Source organism: Bombus bifarius, unplaced genomic scaffold, assembly GCF_011952205.1.
Source record: "Bombus bifarius isolate JDL3187 unplaced genomic scaffold, Bbif_JDL3187 scf7180000008028, whole genome shotgun sequence".
NCBI lineage: Eukaryota > Metazoa > Arthropoda > Insecta > Hymenoptera > Apidae > Bombus > Bombus bifarius.
In genome coordinates, this window is record NW_022884400.1 from 645475 (window position 1) to 664674 (window position 19200).

At 37.0% G+C, this 19200-nt stretch overlaps 1 protein-coding gene across 37 annotated transcripts in view; it reads right to left on the minus strand.

The window, feature by feature from the left end:
• Window positions 1–692: 692 nt before the first annotated feature.
• The window catches only part of LOC117207356 (calcium/calmodulin-dependent protein kinase type II alpha chain), a 152655-nt gene continuing 134147 nt past the window's right edge, over window positions 693–19200 (minus strand). For 10 of the 37 annotated variants that reach the window (XM_033447485.1, XM_033447495.1, XM_033447491.1 and 7 more), the window contains 4 exons: window positions 8018–8093; window positions 7477–7571; window positions 6724–6841; window positions 693–6337 (listed from right to left, as the gene is read on the minus strand). In XM_033447485.1, coding sequence (XP_033303376.1) covers window positions 6205–6337; window positions 6724–6841; window positions 7477–7571; window positions 8018–8093 — 422 coding nt within the window. In that variant the 3' untranslated portion in view covers window positions 693–6204. Of the gene's footprint in view, window positions 6338–6723; window positions 6842–7476; window positions 7572–8017; window positions 8094–9762; window positions 9826–13672; window positions 13864–15745; window positions 15905–18956; window positions 19119–19200 lie in introns of those variants that run through there. The other 27 variants (XM_033447480.1, XM_033447478.1, XM_033447488.1 and 24 more) reach the window with 9 other exon arrangements.

Consider the following 19200-nt stretch of genomic DNA (forward strand, 5'->3'; position numbering starts at 1 on the left):
AAAAGTGTGCTTACTTGGATGATCGTTAAGTTTATCGTATCATGCATGATTAGAAAAATCGAACGGATATTAAATCCAAAGTATATCATCAGACGAACGGTCTTGTTCTACCTAATTCGTTTAAAATCTCTTGGAACGATCGAATATATAGAAGAAAAATGCGAACGACGAAAATGCCTCGTTAATCGATCTTTTTCTCCCTTCCTTTTCAATTTACTTTACTTGCAGACATTTCACGATTTTTCATCTTGTATTCTACCTTAATTTCCTCAAATCATCTTTCCAAAACGAAATCATTTCTTCCTTCTTCAACTTCCCCACACGTATCATCTTTGTAACATTATGAAAACCACTAACGATGCAAATTCTCCAAATCATCTTTTCAAATTCAAATCGTTTCACCCGAAATTCAAATTTCATTTCACTTCAAATTCCCCAAATGATGTTTCTCTCGTTATAAAAACCACGAACGATACCGATAAATGATATCCAAACGACCACGCGCGTACCGCTACTTAAAGTAAAGCAGATCTTGCTGAAAGTAGCTTCTTCGAGGCGAATGTCACGAATGAATGGTCGATCGCGCGAATTCTAATCGATCTTCTACCTCGTGATGTTTTGTGATCCGAGAAAACCGCTACACGAGTCCCTCGAACGATTCTCACACGAATAATCGGTATTTTTACTTATCCTCTTCGATGAATTCGTCTTTTCTTCTTCGTCTTCGTGATAGATTATTCAGGCTGCAATGAAGCGAAGGGCGAGAAAACGACGAGAAGTTTCGGGTTTCTGACTAAATCGACTTTAAAGTGCAACGTGACGAATCGAATTGCTTGATAAGAAGTGAATGATCGAAGATGAACTCGGAGAAGTTGTTTGCGCGTGTTGCAGCGTAATCATTTAACTAGAATTTCGTGGACATCGAAAAGAAAGAATTTTGAAGATATACGACGTTTACAAAGAAGAATTTTCTTGCGAGAAATAAGAAGGCTAGTTAACTGCTTCCTTTAACGAACAGATAAAACCATTGAGGATCAAACATTGAACATTTCAAAGGATCCTACCAACGAAAAAGGATAAAGAAAGCAGAGAAAGAAGAAGAAATGAACAAGAAGAAACGCTCCAACTATTAATCGACGATTAATTTCCATGTTATGCGGGGCTACTAAAGAAAATTGAGAATTGCCGACAAACACGATAACAATTAGAACTTTCGGTAGACGTTGCACGGAATGTGAGAGAACTTTATAGAACAATTAACGCTATTACACACTAAACTGTATTTTACGTTTAACCTACAAGAGAGTATCATACTAACGAGACACCGGTGAAAATGGTTGCTGAACTGGTTCGAATTTCTATTCAATTATTATTTCTTTTATTAGAAACAACGACTTTCAGCAAAATCCGATGCGGGCAAGCGAGACACGTCCCTCCGCGTTAATAATCATTCTTTCTTCTATTTCCTTTATCTTTTATTCGTTAATATTTTTCCCCAATTTGGTTGTCCATTTTTTATTCTTCCCTCTTTCTTCTTCTTTTCTATTTATTATTTAATAAGAAACAACTTCGTAAATAACGCGCGCGAGCGAGCGTGTGCCATTTCCGAGACTTTATCTAACATTCTTCAACTTCCCTCGCAATCGATACTTTATCGATGTATAATTGGTATATCGTGTTTCATTTTTACTCTTATTTTCTTTTTCTTCGATCTTCCGTTAGCTCTCCCGATCATTTTAACGATTCGTAAACTATAAATGTGTATATTAATGAAGATCGTCACGTTTTATTATTCTTATTTCTTCTTTCTTTCACATTTTGTCGTTTGTCTTCTTTTCTCAAGTGTTACACGCTTCGAACATACTTTGTTACGCTTTCTTTTCCATTTGGTCTTGCTCCTTTGGAAATCTTACTGTTGTCCGTGATTATCTATTCTCTCTGGAAATCCATTCGTACTTCAATTAAGAATACCTTTTACCGTAGGAAACAAAATCGGACCGTACAAATTATTTTTCTTTCTTCGTACACGCGCTTCCTCTCTCTCTTTTTCTTCGATTCTATTTACTTTCCTTTTGGTTCATTCATTTTGACTTTTCTTCGACAGTTCTTCCCGTGCTCCCGGTTCTATCCCTAACATACTGCTTTCGCTCGGCAATAATTAATAATAATTATAGTAATAGTAGTAGTCGTAACGTGTAATGATAATCGTGTAATAACAATGATAATAAATCAATAATCGTATTTTTTGTTCTTTTTTTTTATACAACAATCACACGTAGAAGCGACGAATTAGAGTAGTAGAAATAACTATTCCTTAAGTTTTAATTTTCTTTATGTTTATATTTATATTTATAATATAGTATCTGCAATATATTAAATCGTTTGTTTTTCTCTTTCAACTTCACTCGTCTTTCCACCGTTTCCTCCACCGCCATGCATTCTTCGCTTCGCGTTCTGCTATCTGCTATCAATATACATACGCGGTAAATCGCGGAGTGCGCACGCGCGCAGGCGTGCACGCGCGTTTTCGAGCGTGTTCGATCGTGCAAACCGATCCAACGCTTGATCGACGTTCAATTTAATAGTAAATCAATCGCGAACAATGTCGATCGATCGTTTCATTCGAATAATATGATAAAAAACGAAACAGATTAGTATCTTGGACGAAATAAAATTACACGACATATATTCGTCTTTGAAATTCGTTAGAATCGGCACAGTCGATCACTAAATCGAACGAGTATTATAAATATTACGTAAATAAATATTCTTATAAAAGAAATAATTCGATGCGGAAGAATTAATTAAGATTAACAAAGTTAAAGGAAGTAGAACGAGTCGCAAATCAATGAACGATCATTTAAAATAATCGATGACGCAATTTTTCGAACGCGAGAGAAACGCGCGTATCACGAATTTTCGCGCGTCTGCACGCGTGCGCGTACATACACGTATCATAATATATATATTATATAACAAGATGGCAAAAATGTTCCTCCGATTATTTAGTTTCTCGCGGATGGAGAACCTTCTTCTATCTTTTCCTTCACCATTCTCCCTCTTCCCCCCTCCCCCCTCTTCACCGAAAAACATGTATTCATATTTCTTTCCTAGGTAATCTTGTTCATTTATATTTATATATATAATATATATAATCGATTTATACTCTCGTAAAGTCGTATTTAATAATTAATTAATTAATCAATTAATTAATAGTAGATGTACGAACGGTGTAAGAAAGATTTATCGTGTGTTACATTTTTTTTTTTTTGCTTTTTCTCTACTCTCTTTATTTTTCCTTCTCTCTCGTCAATTGCTCCTTTGTTCCTCTTCCTGTCTCATTTTCCTCATTTCCTTCTTCTCTGAACGAAGGTGTTCATAAATCCGACGAAAAAAGTGTCCGATCGCAGATCACCTAAGTTCCCCGTGTTTCTAAACAATGTCCGTTGAGATATTATATTTACTTTACTCTCGCCGCTGCGCCGCGACTTCTGTTTCTTTATCCTGCTCTTACTTTGTCCCTTTCGTTCGTTCATCTTCTTTCTCGTCGACGAACGCCAGGAAGTGGATCGATCCTTTCGTGCACGGCCAATGCGCACCGAGCTACAAACGAACGAAACCACTTTCGTTAATAGAACTCGGTAAAATTTCTATCGATCATTCCTTTCTTTACCATTTTCTTCTTTGACCCTGTATATTTCGTGGTTTGCAAGGGTTTCCCTTATTTCTCTTCATTTCTCATTCTACTTTTTGCTCGTCTCGTGGTTCTGTGTTCGACGGCAGCTCGGCAACGAGCACTCGGCGTTTCGAGATCGATTTGGTAAAATGAAACGTAACGCGGGAACTGGCGGGGCGCGCGTCGCGGCGCCCAACTTACGCGTCGCACCAGCCGCGAAACTGCCTTACGACGATGAGGTAACAACGTTTAAACATCGCTCTTCTCTCCCTCTCGGACAAGCGCGGATTAAGGGGGGAGCTGGGGGGCTATAGCCCTGGGCCTCACCTTTTTACGGACTTCGCTTTCAGGAAAAATACGTTTTATTTTACGACTATAACGACAAACTAGCTCGTTTATCTTAAGGAAAATTAAAAAAAAAAAAAAAAAAAATAAAAGAAAGAAAGAAAAGAAAAAGAAAATAGTTATCTTTCGAAAACGCATACTGAAAAATGTTTAATATAACTTATTACAAAATAAATTTTATTTCGCATTTACGTTAATTTATTTCACTTTAACCCCCCTCCCCAATTTTCTTTTTATAATTCTCGAACTATCGCGCGTAATCTCTATGTTGCGTATGGTTATACGTGTGTATACGCGAGCGTATGCACCGATCCAGATAATCATCTCTAGCGAGTAGCAGCTTTCCTTGTTCGCCACTTTCGTCGAAAGCATATCGTTCAATTCGAGCCCATTCGCTTCGAGCATACTCTCGACGCTCGGTAAGCGTACATACGGTATCGTTTATAATTACACGTTATCGTTTATTAATTATACTAACAGTTTGTAACTTTTATTAATCTCTTCTGCTTTTCATCCCTCCACTAATTACACACAAGATTTTCTTGGAAACAATTCGTTAAATAACTCTAACTTCCATATATATGTATATATATATTACTCCTCGCGAATTAAATAGAACGAACGAATGCGCGTTTTCGTACATTCGGTTAGAAATTATCAACGATACAGCAGGTACACTTTAGAAAATGTTTTAACGAACGCGTGTCTGTGTTTCCTTATTCATCGTGCGGTTTTACAAGAGAGAGCACGCGCGCGCGCGGATCTACTCATGGATTTCTCTTTTGGTTTGCCTTTTCTTTTTTCCCGGTGTGTCGTCGTAGCGAGAGACGAGAACGAAAATTAGAAGAAAAAAGTTACAATGGAAGATTGTTCTGTACAGCGACTATCGTACGAACTAAATACGCGTTGGATGCCGACGTGCCGGCGCCATCTCCTTCGTCGATCGCGCTATCTTCTCTCGCCGTGTGTGCCATTTCAACGATTATATTCGGTTCTCCGTGCAATCACCGATATATACTTCCGGTCTTCCATTCCCTGGTTAAACGCGTCCTTTCCGTTCGACGTTCACCGATGACCTTTCACGATGCTCGGCATCGATGCCAATGGAACACCGTTTCGCCCCATTTTCCATCTTTCCTAGATTTTCTTCCTTCTTAGATCTCGATTCTCTTGTCTTTCTGATCTTCAGGATTGCGTGACGGCTTGTTCTGTCCCTTCTTTTTTCTTGTTAATTTCTTATCTAAGGTATTTTTTATGGGTATTTTTATATGTGCTTTTTCTTGTTTAGGTAGATCTTTGGATTCGATCCTTTTTAATTTAGGAAGTTGTTAAGATGGTTCCTCTCAAATATTAGACGAATATAGATGGAATAAAATTGTTCCTTGATACTATACGATTTCCTTTTGGAAATTGAGACGGTCGTTTAGTTTTACAGATCTTATAGAATTATCTGTTTTCAGTCATGGTTCTTGTTTTTAAATTCTTTGCTAGTCTTTTATTCAAATCTCTCATGCCTATTGACGCCTCTAGAGACGTATTTCTACCATGTTCTTTTTTTTTTTTTTTGTTCTTTCAAGCATCTGACAAATAATCTTATACTACCGACGACACTTAAGAAGCCTTCAAGTATCTCAAACAGTACCCTACACCGATGAAACATCTTCATCGTACCAAAGACAGAACAGTGCTCTTCGTCAGCTATAAAACTTGTCTCTTCTTTCTTCATCCTCTTCTTTTCCGAATCACCACGAATCCACGGAAATCGTTCCCTATCGAGGCCGATGCACAGGTCACGGTGCTTCGTGGTAAGTACGCTGAGCAGGTACTGAAGCGAGCCTCAACATATGTCTATCTTGACACTTTCTCGCTTTTCCCGTTCCCTTCCATTTTGTCGCGCTTAATACTAACTATACGCGTGTTCACGTGTCTACGTGTATGTACGTGTTCTATATGTGTGTATATTGTAGATCGATAAATAAATAAATAGATAAACGATCTTGTTACATATTTATCCATTTATCGGTATCGAGAGAAGTGTGTTTGGATTGAAGTGTGGAGTGTGCTCCAATCGCGTGTTCTTGCACGGTTGGTTCGTTCCACGCGTCGAGGCGATGAGCGTCCACCGACACATCGGCCCTTCTTCTACTTCCCCCCTTTATTCCTTTTTCCTCCGCCACCTTGATTTACTTATGACTGTAGGAGAATGGCGATGGCCCTGTGAGCATGCTTCGATGGAAATGCACGTTCTGCCATTTGTTGTCCCTCTTGTGCCACACGCGGCTCTCCTCGCTCTGGTGGGTATGCGCTACGCCTTGTCTGCAAAATACGCAATCACATGTTCATAGAATTTCACAAATTTGTCTATTCTTACGCGTATGACGTTTACAACGTGTTTTATTAATGGTGAAGTTACTCAAGGGGATCTCAAATTGAATAACCTTAAGTTAATTACGAAGGAATGAAGTAAGAAAGAAATTCGGTATAGGAGAAGACGTATGACAAAATATATAATGCACGGAGTAAAACACGTTTCATACAAAACCGTTTACATCTTCAAGAATATCTATATATAGAATAGATCTATAGAATTTCCATGAGAAATTAAGAATTGATCATTTTGACGAGTTTTTGACCGCACGTAAATTTCGAAAATAAACTCGGCGTACAGGAAGATGGTATGTTTGAAGACAACTATAACTCACTTGTCCATGTACTGTGTCAGTCTGACGTACGCGATGCACGCGGCGTCCTCGCCCAGCAGGTGCACGTGGGGGTTCAGGATCGTCGTGTTCACGGCTTTGCAGTGCTTCGCCAGAACTGCTATGTGTTTAAAAAGCAAAACTCTCGTTATTCGTGAATATACACGTTCGTTTATATACCATTGAAGCTGTCATTGATAATTTCAACGATAAAAAAGGATAAAAAAGTAAACCAAGCAAAAAGAAGTGTCTTATTAATTTCCATTCGTATCTACGAGCATTTTATCGTTCATAATTGACAACACATAAGATTTTTCAAAAATCATAGAAAGAGATGTACATTTTGAAATTATTCTAGCATTGAACGAACAATATGAATATTCTAAAGAACGATATTAAAACACTTCTGTAACTAATATTTTGGTAAAAACGCTATCGACTGAAAGAAATTTTGTGCGTTCAGTGTTTATGCTAAACATAAAGATTCATAAAATTAATGGAAAGTGCAATAAGAAGCTGCATCGACGTGAAATTCGACGACCAATGCACCGATCGATCGGAGATTTTAACGCCTGGATAAGAAACGCGATTACACCGCGATTACGCCACGTTCGTACGGGGGTAAGAAAGCAAAGACATGACACGACATACAGCAATGAAGTGGAAGAAACGAAACGGAGGTACAACGTAGACACAACAGTGCGGTGCTTTGTCAGCGCGGTACGATTAACAGTGATGCAAATGAGTCATAATTACCATTATCAAAGTAAAATTTGTGGAAATCCATTCCCTCGACTAAATTACCTAAAGCCTCTGGCTCGAACGCAGTCAGATGTGGATCACAGATTTTCCTGCAAGCGTAGGAAATATTAGAATCCGAATATCCTTCATTCTAACTTCATTGGGATGCAGTGAAAGCAGAATATTGATCAATCGATAATTATCGATAAAACAGTATCAACTATATTAAAATACAATTTTTATAATTAAATTAATTAGAAAAACTTATATGATGTCACCTTTTATATGAAAACGCAGTTTTCATTATTCTTTCATTACTCTGACAAATTTGTTCTCTAAAATTTTGTTAATACAATGATTCGTTTCATTTTTAAACTTTGTATCATAAAGAATCTCTTCAATGTCATTTTGACGCCATAATGAAATTTCTTTACTGACATTTTCACACTTTGATAAATTTTTTTCGTCACAATTTGATACCGTAATCAATTTTTCCAACGACTTCTCTTGCTAATTTCATATTTCCCCGAAATTTATCCATCATCGTGTCACTTACGTGTACGCCTCGAAATCTCCGATATTGATGCTCTCGATCAGCTGCTCGGTCATCTTGATGATCTCCTGACGGCGTGCTGGAATCGTCAACAGATTATCGATCTGTAGGGACGGCGCGATCGGCGCGCCCGATCGATCTCAACGAAAAACAAAATAAAATAAAACGATCAGGGCTCATACCGACACATCGTACGGCACAACAGTCACATGCACGAATCTTTATCAACTTCTACGTCCTACGCCAAAGACTTTCTTATCACGTACTTTCTTAATACGTAATATATAGGTATATATAATATACAACGATATATCACCCATTGGAGTCGTCTCAAAAATCAAAACGTCACATTACCTTCACGTATTCACATCCAACAATCTCTATCTCAACGACTCTTTTCAACTAATCAAAAATATTCTATCGTGATTCTATCAGACTCCAATGACAACGATCCTCAAATGATCTTATAAAGACAAATTCCTTCCAGACATATTACATCTTCAAAATATCTTCTATAGAATGTCGCTTAATACTATTATTCACAATAAAAGTATAATTCAGACCAGTTAGCAAAGAAGTTTAGATAAGTGAAGATTATTTGAGACGATCATTTGAGAATCGAATTTTTATTCTCCAAAGTGAGCTCCCTTTTTCCATTTGATAAGCACCGATTTCCAAAAGAGTTATACCTTCATCGTGACCAAAGGACGAATACTTATCCAATAAAAAAAAAAAAAACAAAAAGACAAGAAGGACAATAAGAAGGAAAAAACGATGCAAACCGGTGCAATCTAGTCAAATGGAGGCGATCGAGCGTGTCTCGTCGTTGCACACGTCGTTTGAGTCAACTCGTTCTCCTAGATTCCATGGTCGCGTCGTTAGGGTCGTTCGATATGTTCGACGCGGCAACGACGAGAATTTCGAGGACCTGCGAAAATTCGCCGCACCGGCGACGAGAAAGAAAAAAATATCGATTGTTCGACGAGCTCGTCGAGGAAAAAAATGATACTGCCGTTGTTCTCTCGTTGTTCATAACCGCTAGAAGCTTCTTGGTTCCTTGAAGAGTAACTCCTCGATAACTGTTCCTTTTTTTCTTTTCATCATCCACAATCAATCGTTCGAATATAATTATCACGTGGTAATAATCTTCGTTTCCCTTTCACCCACGATATGGAAGATTTAAATGATCGAATGGAGAGCGCGAAGAATTTCCGCGCGAGTTTCAAATTTTATGAAAAAGATATATTCAACTTGAATTCCTAGTGGCGTTGCAAAAAATTCATAAATAAAAGCATCAATATGGTTAGTTGTACAATTAATTGATCATGATGACTTTGATCATTCTTTTAATTCGTAATTTCGTATAATACGATGAAAAAAAGCAAAAGAATTTTATTTAGCCCGGCGACCACCACCGTGAGCGTAACCACAGTGCCGTAACTACTCTACTGCGCATCAGAGCAAGCGAGACAACAGATATGTATAATACACGTTACGAAAAATTCGTGATGTATGAAAAAAGAAAAAACAAAAAAAACGTATAGTACTCAATGGCGTCCCGAAAAGGAAAGCGTTTCTCTCCTCTCGTATAGACGATATCGCTGATCTGTTCGATGATGGAGAGAATGAAATAGAGATATAGACAATAGACATAATCGATATATGTAGAATATAGATATAGAAAGAGAGAGAGAGAGAGAGAGAGAGAGAGATTTGAGAGATGTGAGTGAGATAGGTTCTTCCGTTACCTGAACACTGGGAGTTCGTCGAGAGCTGGCTGCAGGTCTTGATAGGACACACGATTCTTATTTCTACAAGCAATATATATATAATATATACATACACATATTTATATATAGATACCCTTCTTTTTTCTTAAACATGTGTGCTTTTCTTATTTGCTTTCTTTTTTTCTTTACTTTTAACAATTATACGGCTCGTTTATCGCAGCAAAATTCTTCCTGCGTGTTTCAAGCGTGATTTCGCGGAAGATTAAGGTCCGCGGGGCGATTACTTCCGGTTTTGTCGATCATGTTATCCGTTTAGGGTATCTCTCGTTCTTTTTTCTCAGTTTTTTCTTTTTCCTTTTTTCAGAAAAAGAATAATTGCAAAGAATTGTCGATTCGAACACTACTGATATTTTTCCTGCTTTTGTTTCTTACTTTTTTATGATTTCGTATTTTTTAAATGATGTTGAGAGAATGATGTTGAGAGAAAAAGAAAAACGTCGCGGAGCTTAATCCCCGCGCAAGAGGATTAACCGTCTCCTCAGGTCCCATCTCGTCCTTGAAAGCATTTGCTCTTCTTGCTGCAACTTCTTCCCTCTTGTCATTCATTGCAACGTGCCTTTGAGATTCTTCGTTCTCGCTGGTATTTCGAGATTATCGTTTTCGCGACAGATTTTCATTTTTGCTTTTGGTAAGCTTCTTTTCCTGACACTGTGCCACGTTAAGACGACGTGACGCAACGCGTTGATTTTGAAGGAATTCTCGAACGCATTTGACACGCGCGATCTTCGTTACGCTCGAGCAAGCGCGATCAGCTTGGCTGAGGAATCGGTGCGCTCGATTCTAGTGATTGAAACGATGATATCGCAAACGGTCGTTGTAAGCCATTGTTAGTATCTTACGATGCACCGTAGGTGATTCATTGATTTAATTATTAATCGACATTATTTGAATGACTAGCTTTGGAAGAAAATTTTACAGAATGTCGTAGAATATTTAATATAAGAATTTTTTTCTATAATTTTCTATAATATCATTATAGAAAGTGACGTATTGTACTATTAGAGTAGTAATACGATAGTATTATAAAATGCAATATTATTTTATAATATTATTGTAGGATATTATAAAATAAAATTGCCGTAGAACAAGGATATTAAGTTTTTCCATTGAAATACAAATTTTGGCAAATATTCATGTACTTCAAAATTTATGAAAAAGTTACTTCATAATAATTAACGCGTATTAAATGTAGAACACATAATAAGGAATTTAAATTCGATCGAGAAAATATAACAAAAGAAAGTAAGAAATCGATTTCGAAGTAGTATTAGATTGTCAATGATCAGACATACGTTTCACACGATTCGTCCCTTTTTAAAATTCCAATTATTGTCAATGAATCACCTTATACGCGTGCACGTAATGCAGATGTGCACGCGAGATATAATATATCAGGTTTCTTTCACCTTCGGAGCGTAAGAAAAAGAAAGAAAAATAAAAAGTAATCGATACAGAAACAACGACACAATGGAAACGAAGATAGATACGCAGAACGAGATACGTAGCTTTTACAGCATCGTCAATACGACGATAAAAGCATATTGTCCCCATATGCATACTATATGTATGTTACGAGAAGCGTCCAATAAAAAAGTAGAAGCTTCGAACCATTTATAACTTGCACCTCCTACGCACGACATTCGTTTTTTATTTGTATCTTTTTAACAAAAAAAGGAAAGTAATTTGTTAGGCGAGAGACTGCTGCCCATTAAAAAAAAAACATTCTTCTACCAGCAGACTAGCTTAAAGTAATGTAATTAACTACGAAGCCTGTCCGATAATTCGTTTCGTTTCTCATACAACACAACGTATCGGGTTTCACAAGTTTATTGGTACGTTCACAGTTTGCGCCTACACATGGATTACACGTGGATTTATAGCGTGGGCGACAGCCTAATTAATGTTTCTACGCGGGTAAAATATCATTTCTATGTCGATCTTTTGGTATATTTCATGATTTATTGCCTAACCCTTAATAGTACTTTTTCCTTGTCAATAACATTTGATCGATGACGACCCTTTAATGCATTCGAATTTGACGAAGAATATTTTCTGCATTAATCGAAATTATGATATTTAAGTTAATAGAATTAAATTTACTGCGAAAGGGTACAAGGTGCTTCATTTACGAAGTAATTTAAACGAATTTTTACTTATTTTTCAGTGGACTTGGATTTGACAAAGGATGTTTCCTAAATCGATCGATGATAATTACACCTAATATCAAAGTTTATAAAACTCTTCATTATTGTCGAAGGTATTTTTCAGGCAAATTGAGCATCGAAAAGAAATGAAAATATTTCCTCGCGTGTTTAATATCATTTAGTTGTCAAAATTAAAAATCTACAAATCTCTAACGTGCCTACAATTTGTCTACAAGTAGGATACAGCAAATAATTACTGTAAATAATTCAAAGAATTATTTCAATAAATAATGTTTAACCTTCTTTTAAATCATCTAATATCTATTTAACCTTCAGTGTGAATTTTAGTACTAACAAAATATATTTGTAAAGCGTTTTAACATTTCTTTTATGGGGAAATGATATTTTACGGGCGCCTGCTTGCGCATTAAATTCTACGACGATATATAATACAGGGCGAGTAATGAGGGACGCACAAAGACAATTTCGATTCGCGAGAATTCTGTTCGGTTCGCATGCTCCGTCTCGTACAACGACGATTGTCAGAGCGTGTGTTTGTTCGATGTAAGAAAAGGGAGGAGGAAATATCTTAGAATATCGGGATTATTCATTTTTCACGAAGATTCTAGTAGTACGAAGGTCAAACGCTGCGAGACGTCCCTCCACGACGTTGCGTGCCTGTCGATGTGCTCCTTGTCCGATCAAAATCGATACTTACTACTTGCGGGATGCCGTCCAAAATAAAACTGTGACTACTCGCGACAGAAACCCCGTGACACGATGAAAATTGAAATTTTGACTTCAATTCTCATAAATGAGCTTTAGAATTATTGATAATTATATTATTATTGATGTTAATAATTAATATTATTAATAATTTGCCAATCATTGACAACAGTCTAAGGATTATTACGTATAATTCTATTAAAGATCTATGGAGGAAATTAAGGATAATTTTATCGTGTCACGGATCAATTCAACGAGGTCTACTAAGAAAAAAAATTATGGCATCCATAAACTGGGAATATCCAAAAAAGGAACGATTTTGAAAAAGCAAAACAAGAGACATGCGGAGAGCCTGTTCGCGACACCGTACGATTCTCAGAAACTTCTACAAAATTGATCTTTCACTAACAGTTTTCAATAGTTATATTCAACAAATTTTTCTCTAAGTCGGTGTCTATATTCAAATTAAAAAAACCATCTTCGATTCTTCTTTAACCATTTCACACTCGATGTCGAGTATACACAACGTTGCATACTTAATACTTTGATATGTTAAAACTAGTCTTCGATTTTACTGTTATGTCTTCTTTACAAGACAATCCGAAAAATTGTCTTTCTATTTGTTATAATTAAATTGCGGTAAATTATGTATTTACTTTAAGAGATTCCAAAGCGAAAACGCACAGAACACATGAGCTAGGCAAAAATACGTAAAATATTGAAAACGTAGTATTCGTTACGACATTATGACGATTCCATTTCTTTATTATGCACAAAGACATAAATTTGCATAAACATTCGTCTTCTCGCGATGAATGAAAATACACAAATTTTTCCTACCGACTACACGATTATTCGAGCTTGAACGGATCTTAATTACTTTTGAAAAGGTAGAAGAATCTCGAAGAAGCGAAAAAAAAATTGGACAAAGTGAAAGAATCGAAGAAAAATCTTCTCGGTGGTGATAAAAGTTTTATCATTTGATCGTGCAGCGTCGCGAGACTCGAAAAACTTCACGACAACAAGCAACACCGCTTAAGCTTCGAGCAGGCTTCCTCGTCCATCTTATTTTTCGACTTCTCAGCGACCTTACCGGCGTTGGTGTTCTTCTTACCATCTTCTGGGTCGCACCACTCGGCTTGACCGAGTGGCATATATCCAGAACCGCCCACGCGTCGAATCTCCAGTTCTGATATGTTTTGGTTCCATTTTTTGTTTTTTTTTTTTTGATTTTTATGGTTTCATTCCAGATTCGTTTTGGAGTCGTATGCATTTGGAATTCAAGGCGGCATGCCAGCGATGCGAGTAACCGGAACATGCAGAGAAACACACACATGGGGAGAAGACGGGTCAACGAACACCGTTTCATGCAAAAATAAAAAGGGTGAAAAAGGGCTAAAAGGCCGTTTCCCCTCTGGCCAAAGCGGTATATGGCTCGGGTTGGTTGGCTGAGTATGTTGTATGGAGCTAAGCCGAAGAGATGAAAGATTAATGCATCGTTTTTGAGCAAAATCGTAGAGTCGGAGCAATTTAGGGAATTAATTTGTAACTTGACAATATCGAAGATCTTTTTGGCGCAAAGATGCGAAGCATCTATCAACGTTATGACTTTAGAAACAGAATCTGAAATAATTTGAATCATCTTTAGGTACGTTTGAGCTACTTAAACGTCAATTGAAGTTATTCCAGACAATTTTGAGTTGTGTCACTTGCAGCTACCGAAAGTTTGAATTACTCTTAATTAAACTACTTTGAGATAGTGCGACTTTCAGTTACTTCTGATCGATTCTTCATCTAGTAGACTCAGTCTATGCAACTTTAGTTTATTTTTAATCAATTTCAGTTCGTATTACTTCGGGTTTTACGAGCTTGAATTTCTTCTGACCAATTTTGAGTCATTTTAAAACCAGTTTTAACAACATCAAGATAATTTCGGACCGATCTCGGGTTTAGACATTTTGGATGCGACTTGAAGGAACTGTGACGCGAGTTTTAATCACTTTGAATATTCGGGACTATGCTGATTCTATTGGAAGCCAATTGTAAAACACGTTGTCGTCGAATTTTAATTAACATTGACGTCAACTATTCGAAGAATTATCGAGACATCGAGTTTGGAGAATGTTGTGAGAACGTTGTGAGTACGTTTTTAGCCTGCTATTTGCCAATGTAACGTGAAAGTGTCTTCCATTTGCGAAATGGCAGCCTGATTTACAGGCTTCGCCGCGATAAATGCACTTTTGGCTATTACGGGAATCAATCAAGCCGCACAATGCGGCAGCAAGCGCGTTTCCGTACAATGAAATGCATTATCGGCGACCATTTCATTCAACGTGACACATTCTCTGCAATTCCATGGAACTCGATCGCGGAGAACTCAAAACATCCAATTTTCATTCGAAATCCTGGAAATTCATTAGCTCCGCGAAAGAAATTACCGAATCGTCACTTACAGTTCCGTTTCTCGCCTAATTTCTAACGAAATTAGAACGACCTTATTTAGTTAAATATTTGATTAACGATGCATTAAATAGAAATGATCGCCACTAATCAAAAAGATCCAAAAGTTGATAAAACTGAAAATAAAGAGGATGAATGAAAGAAAGCTTAGAAGAGAGATATATAACAAATCAGTGCTGTATTGTAAAATGGAGAATTTCTAAATGACGTTATTATATTCAAAATATTGGCAAACTCGAGCGACGAGTCAACTCGTCTTTTCCACTTAACGGATTCAAATACGTTTCTCGAAGATAGGAAAAATAATAGAAATAAGACTTTCTCATCCGAATAAGAAAATTTAAGAAAGAAAAAGAACAGAAAATTAAAAGATTTTTGCTAAGACTTTTGTACATAGGAAAATTAAAAAGAAGATTCTTCCCGCGATAGGTCACATGAAAAATTTCATCTACGAATAGCACTGTTTTATAATTGTTGTAATAAATACTGTTGTAATAAATAAATTGCGACAGTGGAATGGAAGAGTGAAAGCAGCATTGGTGTAAAGGGGAGAAAAATTGAAGGTAACCAGAGAAGATAGCCACAGTTAGAGGTGTGAAATGTATACAGACCGTTGTTCGATGAGTCGTAGCGTCGCGACGATACCATGGGCGTCGCCACGTGGTTGTTGCCGATGTAGACGGCCGCTGGCGAGGATGGTGAAGCGCCAGTCTGGCTGTTCTGGCTGTTGCTGCTGCTACCACTGCTGCTAGCACTTCCTGCGCTGCCAGCTAGTCATGCAACCAACCAACCAAAAGACGAGCTACTGTCAGCCTCCGAACAGCTTCCTCTCGGTCGCTTTTGGTCGCTTTTTTTCGTATCGTTATGATTCGATCGTTGCACTCTCGTATGTATTCAAATGCAAATAACTTTATCCAAATTATATTCAAATTAAGACAATCGTTTTAAGGGTAATTTTTAATAATGAGGATAAAAAATGGTACGTTCCAATGGTTTTATTTAACCGTTATAGCAGTATGTATCGAGGTTGATAATAGCGATAGATTTTAGGATAATGAATTTGGATGGGACGAATCAATAATAGAAGATTCATAATAGAATTCGATTGGATTTGCTTTAAAGTCGGGCAGCTTTATTATCAGAGGTAGTTATTCTTCGTGGGATACACCGAGGTTTCATTTGCAGAAATAGTAACGAATTATTGGATTAGATACGTAGATATTCGCGAACGTGAAAAGAAATTGAATATAATTATCATCAACGATATTAAGGAAATTAGGGTTCGCGGGAAAATGGTAATGTACCATTGGGCTAGGTTTATCGGTATACGCAAACGTAGAAAGGTGTCGAATATAATTATCATGGAAGATTTAAGTCTTTTGTAATGTATTACAATGTATAGGCAAATAAATATATAAAAATATAAATGAATTCTAAATATCTAAATGGTTGGGGAAGGTAAATATAAATACGAGATGGTGAATGTGAGGATAAAATTCAGGAGAAGCTTCGAACAGATATTTCTATTTAAATCAACATTTGCAAATTAAACTTCTACGAGAGTGCAACGAGCTGTCGTTGAGAGAATACCAAAAAAAGAGGAGAACGAGAGAGAAAGAAAAAAGAAACGGGTGGAGAAAAGAGATAAAAGAGAATAGGGGAGATAACAAGAATGAAAGAAAATTCGTAATCGGAAGCGAAATTGGCAAAATGCAGGCGTTTACGAGGTGGCTCGCGTGAACGAGCTTCGCATAGATCGAACAAACGAGTACAAAGTGTCAGACACTCTGCGATCGTTTCGATCGTTTCATCTAGATCAGACAGTACTAGGTGAAGCGTCGACGAGATTCCAATGAAAAAAGCGATGCTGAATGATCAGGCGAATTTTTCGTTGGACCTCGTTGAGCAATGATTTGATCCATTTCGATAGAAAAGGGAAGATTCGTGTGTATGTGTGCGTAATATCGAGAATCGAGAATTGGTGCTGTGTAACGTTCGCATCTATAGTGAAAAATGGCGGACGAAAATGTTAAGACGGCAAAAAGTGGCGGGGGGAGCGCAAGCATCAAAAATGGTTTGTGAATAAATCTAAGGCACGCGAAGCGTGAGAATATTCGGTAATTTGACTTCGACCAAGTACGTGGCCAAAAGAGATAAAAAATTGTAGGGGAGAAAAGAAAAGTCCAAGTCATGCTTCGACTCTAAGAGGGACTCACCGATTTCTGCCTAGCGAGTCGGTCTTCTGTCTTGTTTCTGCTTTGGTAAATTGTCTTTTGTTGTTTGAACGATACACGAGCTTAACGTTGTTCAATTTCTCAGTATAGTGGTTTAATGCTTGAGGGGCCATTTACATTTGAGAATTGTAAAAATCGATATCGTCGTTATTTTTGGTTATTTTCGTCGTTATTTAAAGGAGGATAATTAGAGAGAAGTTAGTTCTAACCAGATATCAGAGATCAATATAAAAAGAAAAAATGAGGAAAACTTTCATTCGCTTAACATTGGAACTAATGATTTGTAATATATTGTATTAAATATACTATCTACAGATGATTGTGTATAAGATAGTTTAAGGAAAATAAATAGATCAATTTACAATAAAAGTTATTTTGATATAATGCATGTTGTTAGCAATTATAAGAATGAAAAATGTTTCGTAATTCTAATGTTAAACGAATAATCTTACGAATCCTCCGAAACAATTGCGTTTACTTTGAAATTATTATTAAAACCTTTATTTAGAATAGTTTCATTCGAAGTTGCAAAATTTGGTCCTTTAAGCATTATGAAAGAACCACTACTAACAAAATTACCTTGTATCAAGGTATTGAAATATTTTTACAAAACTTTGCTCCTCCATGCATTGCTAAAAACATCGAGGAGCTTTCGATTCAGGCAGAAACGGTTCGACCGCGACAGAAAATCTTACCGATTCGTCGGGTAGGGCTCGTTGGCTGAATTTCAGTATCCTTGCCTCGTATCCTGCGCCACGAAGGCGCATTTCCGATAATAGCCGCAAAGGGAGTCTGCAATTTCGCAGGTCTCTGCTGGGACCGATCGTAAAGAAACTTTTATGCACCGATAAAAAAGAAGCAAAAACGATGCTTCGTAATATCGCGACGAGGGTTCGATTATTCTCGTCCCGTTCACATTCCTTTTGTACGTCATTTCGAATGCATAATACATAAAAAGTAGAAAGAAGAAAAGAAAAAGGGGGAGCACAAACGTTTTCTATTATTTTTCTACGATTCTTTCTTCGTTTCGTCGCACTTCATTCAGCATTTATTTACTTCGCTTTCTATGTGCCTATATAGTTTCTTGTCTTCCATCTTCTTACTTTTTCTTCGTTCAACTCTGACATTTTTAATCGAGATTAGGTTCCTTCGTTCATTCGAACATTGTCGTGATTTTCTTTTTGAAACGAGTTTCGATTGGACAGGACAGGCTTCGTAGAAATTCATCCCTGACTTATGGATCCTTTGTTTCCTTTCTTCGACAATCGAAAGAGTATAGCGTTTAAACAGCAAATATCCCTTAATGTTTACTAATATTTTATACAGTGGATAAATTCAATTTTCTTAAAAATAGAATTTTAAAGTTTGGAAATGTAAAGTTTGTGAGTACCAAAATAGGTGGACCTTTCGATCTATAAGTAAATTATAGATGAATAATTCCTTATCCTTGTTTTTATTCTTCGAACGATGAAATTTAAAGCAATCGACACTGGCGTAGGCGGAAGTGACAAAAACTTTTCTCCACCGAGAGCCGAAAGAACGGTAGAAACGCAAGGGCTAATGCCCGCGACCTTTTGTTCCGGAAACGCCATAAAAGACAAGAGTAATTATCCTTATCACTATGGCGCACGTAAAACGTTGAGGAGGGCACGGATATTACAAACTGCGGAGACATTAACCTTCTACTCTTCTCTAGCCAAGATTTTACGACTTTACTGTTTTTTACAGTTTATAGCTTTGACGATTGTAACTAAAATTTCGTTTCTTAATAATAGAAATTCAATTTCGTGAGTGACAAATGTATCCGAACTTTCTAAATTTCAGTAGACTAA